The following is a 9,436-nucleotide window of genomic DNA, read 5'->3' as shown; positions in this document are numbered from 1 at the left end:
CTGTTCAGACAGAGGCTGGCAAATGCCTTTATTAATCATTTCAGGAAAGATGAGGAATGCCTTCAAAGACAACACCCTCTCGTTGGCTTCACAGAATCTTTTTAAGGTTTTACTGTTATTAAGATTAAATAAGAGATGGGCAGTAAAGATATTGGAGCAGAGTTTATTATGAGAAAAAGTACACATTAAGAATCGGGCTCCCCCACCACTTAGTTCAGCACTCTGTACACATTCTTCCATTCAGATTTTTTTATTGTTGTTTGCTTAGGGAAAAAGTCCCTGGTGAAAGAATGTAGGCATGAGTACATTAGCTGCCCCTCCAGTGCTCCGTCTGCCGTGCGGGCCCATGTACCCCTCCCAGGTTTGTAGTTGTCTGCTGGTCAGGGTTTTAGGCTGCTGCTGGCTGCAAACCAATCTTCTCCTTGCAAATAAAGGAGTCATCTGCCAGCATTGTATTTGTTGGGGCTCTTCTGAGCCAATCAGGACTTCCCTGGATGGAGGGGACAAGGAAAAGTTTATAATAGGATCAGTTTTGTTTGCAATTTGTTTCTAATAGATGCCAATAAGCCAGTTAACTAGGCTCCAGTTAATGGACATTTTACTGTTTCTCCCCCTCGTTGTAGTGCACATGACCTCTCCTTAGAAGATCTGCTTTGCCTAAAAACATGGATCTGCTGCCTGGTAGCTGGAGGGCTCTCTCTGCTCTAGAAAACTTGTTCGCCAGCCCCAGGCTGCAGACCAGGCCAGAATACTTTGATCATCCTGTCAGTGGGAAATTTACAGCAACATTCGGGCTTTTGTTCCATGTGTATTTCTCCAAATATAATATCTCCCTCAAGAAATCAATGATAAGCTGTTAAACTAAAGAGCATGGTAACATCCACAGAGCAGTAAATTAATGGTCTTTTGTGGATAGATGGTTACAGATTTCATCATAAAAAATGGATAAAAGATTACATATCACACAGAGCGAAACTTTTAATAACTCAACATGACTTTTCTTAATGGGTTTTATTCATTTTAATCATTATAGTGTCAATGATGATTATAGCCTTATTAGATTGTAGTGATTGAGGGGACTGTTTATGAGATATTGAAAATCTCAGGCTGCTCAGAATAGCCCAGCAGCTTGTGTGGGTTTGATGTGTAACTTTATCTGGAGGAGCAGGGCTTGTCAGAGAGAGTTTCAATTAATACTTTTACTAAATTGCTCCTGTCTTTAGTGACCTGGGTCACAGATGACTTAAGAATTCCACAACATCAGCTTTTCAAAACAGTTGAGCTGCAACAGTATAAATCAAAGGAGGTTCGGAGTGAGTGTGTTGTGTTTAAATAAGGTGGGCCAGGAAAGGCCTTGGACAAAAGTGGCATAAGTCCCTCTGCCTCATTTTGCAGCCAGAAGAGTCCTTATTCTGCCTGATGGTGCCTCCCCAGAAAGGAGGTACCTTAATAAAAGGATAAAAAGTTAGCCACAAGAATCTGGAAGGTTAAATTCTCAGTTTTTCCCTTAATGTCTGGACACATGATTAAAATGAAAGCCAGGACTCTATTAGTGATTAATAAGGTGCTAGTCCAGAGAAATGCCCCAGGACATTGTCATCCTAGGAAAATTATTGTAATAAACGTGTTAATGCTATTTCTTAAAAAAAAAAAAAAAGGACCCTATAGATGAATACCTTCATTGGAACCATGGTCATAATACTATCCAGCTGATATCCTCTTGATTTAGTATTGATTCTCCAGAATGTCTGTTTCCATTACAAACAATTCTGTCACCTAACAATTATTCCAAACGTTCCACTATAATGAAAATCATGTATAAAAGGTCCAGGAGAAGCTGCCCATAGTAGGAGACCTGGTTTGTGTTTGGGCTGCCTCCTTTAGTAGCAGTGTTTTGGGGGGAAAGTGACTTGAGCTGTCCCAACCTCCATTTTGCTGTCAGCAGAAATCGGAATAACACTTGTTTTGCTTATGTCTTTCACAAGGTGATTAAGAGAATTAAATAAGCCCACATTTGTGGTTAAGAAAGCCTCTGTTTTCATGTTAATCCTTAGAGCTGCACTAAGATCCAGAGGCCAGATCCCTGGCTTATATACAGGGATCATCATATGTGTGTGCTAAGTCACTTCAGTCATGTCCAACTCTTTGCAACTCTATGAACTGTAGCCCGCCAGTTTCCTCTGTCCACGGTATTCTCCAAGCAAGAATTCTGGGTGTGTTGCTGTGCCCTCCTCCAGGGGATCTTCCCGATCCAGGGATCAAACCCGTGACTCTTACATCTCCTGCATTGGCAGATGGGTTCTTTTCCACTAGGACCACTGGGAATCCCAATCAGTCACTAAGCCCAGTCGATTCAAATTCCTTACTGTGGTGGTTTGAAAATAGATCCCCACATTCTTTGACATTTTTCCTATTGAGAGATGAGTCTATGTCTCTTTCCCTTGAAATTTGACTTCTATGACTGTTCTGACCAATAGAATGTGAAAGTGTCACCATGTGACTTCCAAGGCTAATCCATAGAAGGTGGTTCACCTTCCATCTCACTCCTTGGAACTCATCAGCAAAAGGCCTTCATGTTGTGGGAAAGCCCACACTAGCACATGGGGAGGAATCACATAGTCCCTGAGAAAGAAAGAGACAGGGACTCTTGGCCAACTCTCACCTACTTTGCCCCTCTGCTTTTGAGGCTCCAACAACCATCTGACTACAGCTATGATAGGTCCCTGCCTAGCTACACTGCTTGGCAAGGGCTTCCCAAATTCTGACCTTCAGAAACCATGAGAGATGATAAAATCATTGTTGTTTTTAGCCACAAAGTTCTGGGACAAACTGTTACAACACTAACTAGACCACTAGTTCAGTTCAGTTCAGTCACTCAGTCATGTCCAACTCTTTGCAACCCCATGGACTGCAGCTTGCCAGGCTTCCCTGTCCATCACCAACTCCCAGAGCTTGCTCAAACTCATGTCCAGTGATGCCATCCAACAATTTCTTCCTCTGTTGTCCCATTTTCCTCCTGCCTTCAATCTTTCCCAGCATCAGGGTCTTTTCCAATGAGCTGGTTCTTTGTATCATGTGGCCAAAATATTGGAGTTTCAGCTTCAGCATCACTCCTTCCAATGAATATTCAGGACTGATTTCCTTAAGGATTGCCTGGTTGGATCTCCTTGCAGTCCAAGGGACTCTCAAGAGTCTTCTCCAACACCACAGTTCAAAAGCATCAGTTCTTCAGTGCTCAGCTTTCTTTATAGTCCAACTCTCACATCCATACATGACCACTGGAAAAACCATAGCCTTGACTAGACGGACCTGTGTTGGCAAAGTGTTGGCAAAGTAATGTCTCTGCTTTTTAATATGCTGTCTAGGTTGGTCATAGCTTTTCTTCCAAGGAGCAAATGTCTTTTAACTTCATGGCTGCAATCACCATCTGCAGTGATTTTTGAGCCCCCCGGCAAAATAGTTTCCCACTGTTTCCATTGTTTCCCCATCTATTTGCCGTGAAGTGATGGGACCGGATGCCACGACTTTAGTTTTTTGAATGTTAAGTTTTAAGCCAACTTTTTCACTGTCCTCTTTCACTTTCATCAAGAGACTCTTTAGTTTTTCTTCGCTTTCTGCCACAAGGGTGGTGTCATCTGCGTATCTGAGTTTATTGATATTTCTCTTGGCAATCTTGATTCCAGCTTGTGCTTTATCCAGCCCAGCATTTTGCATGATGTACTCTGCATATAAGTTAAATAAGTCAGGTGACAATATACAGCCTTGATGTACTACTTTCCCAATTTGGAACCAGTCTGTGTTGTTCCATGTCCAGTTCTAACTGTTGCTTCTTGACCTGCATACAGATTTCTCAGGAGGCAGGTCAGGTGGTTTGGTATTCTCATCTCTTTAAGAATTTCCCACACTTTACTGTGATCCACACAGTCAAAGGCTTTGGCGTAGTCATTAAAATGGAAGTAGATGTTTTCTGGAACTCTCTTGCTTTTTTGATGATCCAATGGATATTGACAATTTGTTCTCTGGTTCCTAGGCCTTTTTGAAATCCAGCTTGAACATCTGGAATTTCATGGTTCATGTGCTGTTGAAGCCTGGCTTGGATAATTTTGAGCATTACTTTGCTAGCATGTGAGATGAGTGCAACTGTGCAGTAGTTTCTGCATTCTTTGGCATTGCCTTTCTTTGGGATTGGAAAGGAAACTGACCTTTTCCAGTCCTGTGGCCACTGATGAGTTTTCCATATTTGCTGGCATATTGGGCGCAACACTTTAATAGCATCATCTTTTAGAATTTGAAAGAGTTCAACTGGAATTCTATCACCTCCACTAGCTTTGTTCATAGTGATGCTTCCTAAAGCCCACTTGACTTTGCACTCCAGGATGTCTGGCTCTAGTGGATAATCACACCATTCTGGTTATCTGGGTCACAAAGATCTTTTTTGTATGGTTTTTCTGTGTATTCTTTCCACCTCTTCTTAATATCTTCTGCTTCTGTTAGGTCCATACCATTTCTGTCCTTTATTGTGCCCATCTTTGCATGAAATGTTCCCTTGGTAACTCTGATTTTCTTGAAGAGATCTTTAGGCTTTCCCATTCTATTGTTTTCCTCTGTTTCTTTGCATTGATCACTGAGGAAAGCTTTCCAATCTCTCCTTGCTATTCTTTAGAAGTCTACATCCAAATGGGTATATCTTTCCTTTTCTCTTTTGTTTTTAGCTTCTCTTCTTTTCTCAGCTATTTGTAAGGCCTCCTCAGACAACCATTTTGCCTTTTTGCATTCCTTTTTCTCAGGGATGGTTTTGATCACTGCCTCCTGTACAATGTCACGAACCTCTGTTCATAGTTCTTCAGGCACTCTATCAGATCTAATCCCTGTAATCTACTTGTCACTTCCACTGTATAATCGGAGGGGATTTGAATTAGGTAAATACCTAAATTGAATTAGGTTTAGTGGTTTTCCCTATTTTCTTCAATTTAAGTCTGAATTTGGCAATAAGGAGTTCATGATCTGAGCCACAGTCAGCTCCTGGTCTTATTTTTGCTGACTGTATAGAGCTTCTCCATCTTTGGCTGCAAAGAATATAATCAATCTGATTTCGGTATTGACCATCTTGTAATGTCCATGTGTAGAGTCTTCTCTAGTGTTGTTGGAAGAGGGTGTTTGCTATGACCAATGCGTTCTCTTGGCAAAACTCTGTTAGCCTTTGCCCTGCTTCTTTTTGTACTCCAAGGCCAAATTTGCCTGTTACTCCAGGTATCTCTTGACTTCCTACTTTTGCATTCCAGTCCCCTATAATGAAGAGGACATCTTTTTTGGGTGTTAGTTCCAGAAGGTCTTCTAGGTCTTAGAACTGTTCAACTTCAGCTTCTTCAGCATTATTGGTTGGAGCATAGACTTGGATTACTCTGATACTGAATGGTTTGCCTTGAAAACGAACAGAGATCTTTCTGTCATTTTTGAGACTGTACCCAAGTACTGCATTTCGGGCTCTTTTGTTGACTATGAAGGCTACTCCATTTCTTCTAAGGGATTCTTGCCTACAGTAAGTAATGGTCATCTGAATTAAATTCACCCATTCCAGTCCATTTTAGTTCACTGATTTCTAAAATGTCGATGTTTACTCTTGCCATCTCCTGTTTGACCACTTACAATGTACCTTGATTCATGGACCTAACAATCCAGGTTCCTATACAATATTGTTCTTTCCAACATCAGACTTTACTTCCATCACCAGTCACATCCACAACTGGGTGGTGTTTTTGCCCTAGTTCCGCCTCTTCATTCTTTAAATTTCTCTACTCTTCTCCAGTAGCATATTGGGCACCTACCGACCTGGGGAGTTCATCATTCAGTGTCCTATCTTTTTGCCTTTTCATAGTGTTCATGGGGTTCTCAAGGCAAGAATAATGAAGTGGTTTGCCATTCCCCTCTCCAGTGGACCACATTTTATCAGAAATGTGGTTAGTGTTAGACTACTAGTTAGCAATGCTAAATAGAACACTTAGCATCCATCTCTTTCTAAGACTGCCACACTGTGCCAAACTCTTGTTGCCTTGCCTGGCCGGTGGCTGGCACAGAGGAAGACTAATGATCATTTGGGGCTGAAGAAAAGCCAGCTCCATGAGAACAGGCTTTGTGGGCAAGATTAAGATCTTAAATCTATTTAGGCCAGAATTTTGTGATAAGAGATTTCTCCCTACATTATGAAACTACAGATCTATGATACAGATATTAAAAAATCCAGCAACTAGCACGAGACACATGTCTCCATCAGAAATGAACAATAAAGAGAATAGGTTTTTTAAAATGAGTATTATCAAATCCTACAAGAATGATATGTTTAGAGTTGGTTCAGATTCCCCCACCAATTTACTCTTTTTCTTATCTTATCAGTTGAAACCAGACCAGTTACTCGAAGTTTTCTCCCCAAAGAGCAAAACAAAGATTGTTTTACAGTTTTCTTTTCATGCCAGCTAGTATTCCCCAGTTTCCATTGGAGACATTAAGGTTTTAACTTCTGTTAATCCTTAGACAACACTAAAAGGATTCAGAGAGATTCTGATTTACACAGTCAGTGAGAAACAGCCTTCCAATTCTTATTACCTTTTATGTGTTCCATTTTTCAATTTTATCTATTGGAATGTAAAATTTCAGCTCTTTTATAAATTGCCTACTAATGTTTAATTCCTTATATCATTGTATTGTTACCAGATAACCACAATTGCTACATGGAACAATACAGAAGATGCATTAACTATCAATAGATGAGGACTCGAATAGATAGCAAAAGTAATATACATGAAAAATAGACTGTCAAGCAATGTCAACCTCAATGAGCATGAATTTACAGTCGTGTACAGTAGCCACAATGGCTCTCACTGTTGATTCATCCTCTGATTACTCTGTTTGCACTGTAGACAAAATGGCCTAAATGAAGACCAAGATAATAAGTGAACTATCTATCATCTCTTTTATTTTTATTCCAAGCTACAATTGGCAGAGAAAGAGCAGTAAATGGAGATTCCTGCTGGTTCTGTGTCATAGGACTCTTAAAAACACTGAAGGCTCTGTGAATTATTTAAGACAGAATAGAAAGTAGGACTTTCCAATTTTACTGAAGCTTTATGTCAAGTTCTTCACCCACATCCCAACCACCATAATCTCAGGGTCAGGTTTTTGTTGCTGTTGTTTAGCAACTATCAGTACAAGAATGTTTGCTTTCAGTAGATGGTAGACTGGCCAAGTCAGGAATTAATGAAAGAGTCAAAAATGGAAATAAATATTGTAGGTGCAGGCTGAGAACTCAGAAGAATATTTTCAGTTACTCAGAGAATTTCTCATTTTAGGCCCTCTTTCATTAATTTTACTACCTTGACAGTCCCACAGACTTGTCAGGTCTTCGAGGTCCCACAGAAATTAAACTCACCATAGTTATGAGAAAACTTGCTATTATATTTTTTCTTAACCATTCTATAACACAACAAAACTAACCCTATCCCTTTCACCTTGATTTTCTTTCTTGCCTTAATGGCACTATAATTTTCCCACTTACTGGTGCTCCTAACCTTACTGCCTGCTTCTTTGCCCACTTACAATATTCAATCATTGCTGAAAGAGACATTTTCCATGAAGCAGATGAAGCTTTAGTTCAGGGCTTCTCTTGTGCACAGTCTCTTGCAGCAGCCCAGCAATGTGTTTTTGTAAAAGCATATGTTTTTTGTAAAATTTGGGAAAATAAGATATTTCAACTGATGTGTCTTTCCACTGTGACCTCTCCTCAGCCACACTTGCCCTCTTGTCAGGTGCGAACTTGGAGACTGGCCAAGAGGGTTGTCAAAATGAGTTTGGGGATTCATTCATTTGGGTTTAATGGGACATGTTTATGTGTTCTGGAGGCCCTTCTGTTTATATTTAGCTAGTGTAAGTTGTCCCAAAATAGGGAATGCGTTCCAGTATATTCCTACTGGCCACTGTACTGAATCATTGATCTTATAACATAAAGAAGCAAGGCCAGAAGTACATCGTGCTGTGCTGATGGGGAGGAAAACACAACGTGAATGTGTGGAATCTTTCAGTTGCCAGACATGTAAAGTTGTAAGCCGAGGATCCACTTCTCATCAACACCTGGTCAACATAATAGTTCTCTCCTATCAAGAATGTACTCTAAAATGTAGTGTATGCAATTATGAATCCACCATACATTTTCTTTTCTTTTGTAAGGAGAACACATAAACAACCTCTTGATGAGGGTAAAAGAGAAGAGTGAAAAAGGTGGCTTAAAACTCAGCATTCAAAAAACTAAGATCATGGCATCTGTCCCATCACTTCATGGCAAATAGATGGGGAAACAATGCAAATAGTGACAGATTATATTTTCCTGGGCTCCAAAATCACTGCAGATGGTGAATGTAGCCATGAAATTAAAAGATGCTTGCTCCCTGGAAAGAAAGCTATGACAAACCTAGAGAGCATATTTTAAAAAAGGAGAGACATTACTTTGCAACAAAGGTCTGTCTAGTCAAAGCTATGGTTTTTCCAGCAGTCATGTATGGATGTGAGCTGCTGCTGCTGCTGCTAAGTCGCTTCAGTCATGTCCGACTCTGTGTGACCCCATAGATGGCAGCCCACCAGGCTCCCCCGTCCCTGGGATTCTCCAGGCAAGAGTACTGGAGTAGGGTGCCATTGCCTTATCCGATGGATGTGAGAGTTGGACCATAAAGAAGGCTGAGCACTGAAGAATTGATACTTTTGAATTGTGGTGCTGGAGAAGACTCTTGAGAGTCCCTTGGACAGCAAGGAGATCAAACCAGTCAATCCTTAAGGAAATCAGTCCTGAATATTCATTGGAAGGACTGATGCTGAAGCCGAAACTCCAATACTTTGGCCACCTGATGTGAAGAGCCAACTCATTGGAAAAGACTCTGATGCTGGGAAAGATTGAAGGTGGGAGGAGAGGGCAACAGAGGAAGAGATGGTTGGTTGGCATCACTGACTCAGAAAACATGAACTGGAGCAAGCTCCGGGAGATGGTGAAGGCAGGGGAGCCTGGTGCGCTGCAGTCCATGGGGTTGCAAAAAATAGGACACAACTTAGCAACTGAACAACAGCAATAGGAATAATGAAAAATAGAGTTCATCAGCCTATGTTTGTAGGGCACAAACTGATAGCAGGTCTATAAATATTAGGTTCATCTTTAACAATTTACACATAAAGGAAACTTAATAGAAATGTTTTGCAACTTTAAACAAGCCTAAAAATTTACATGACAGCACTAATAATGATTTATGAGCCAAAATTGTTTTAAACTAACATTATTAGAAAAGAAATTTTGGTCACCCATGCTAAAAAAGAGACTGAGATTTCTTCCTACTCTTTCCATAGAAAATTGTATTACAAGATGTCAGTCATATGAAGACGCAATTGAGTGTACAGCCAAAAA

The 9,436-nt window shown here is 40.5% G+C and overlaps 1 protein-coding gene across 1 annotated transcript in view; it reads right to left on the bottom strand.

Annotated features, from left to right (window-relative positions):
- Positions 1-249: 249 nt before the first annotated feature.
- HIBADH (3-hydroxyisobutyrate dehydrogenase) overlaps positions 250-9,436 on the bottom strand; it is a 267,180-nt gene continuing 257,993 nt past the window's right edge. The window contains exon 7 of the mRNA XM_088834599.1: positions 250-490. Within this exon, the coding sequence (XP_088690725.1) occupies positions 265-490 (226 nt within the window). The 3' untranslated portion in view covers positions 250-264. The remainder of the gene's footprint in view (positions 491-9,436) is intronic.

This window comes from Moschus berezovskii, chromosome 3, assembly GCF_049115385.1.
Source record: "Moschus berezovskii isolate FMDL1 chromosome 3, NW_MosBer_1.0, whole genome shotgun sequence".
Lineage (NCBI taxonomy): Eukaryota > Metazoa > Chordata > Mammalia > Artiodactyla > Moschidae > Moschus > Moschus berezovskii.
This window is presented reverse-complemented; position numbering and strand designations above follow the sequence as displayed.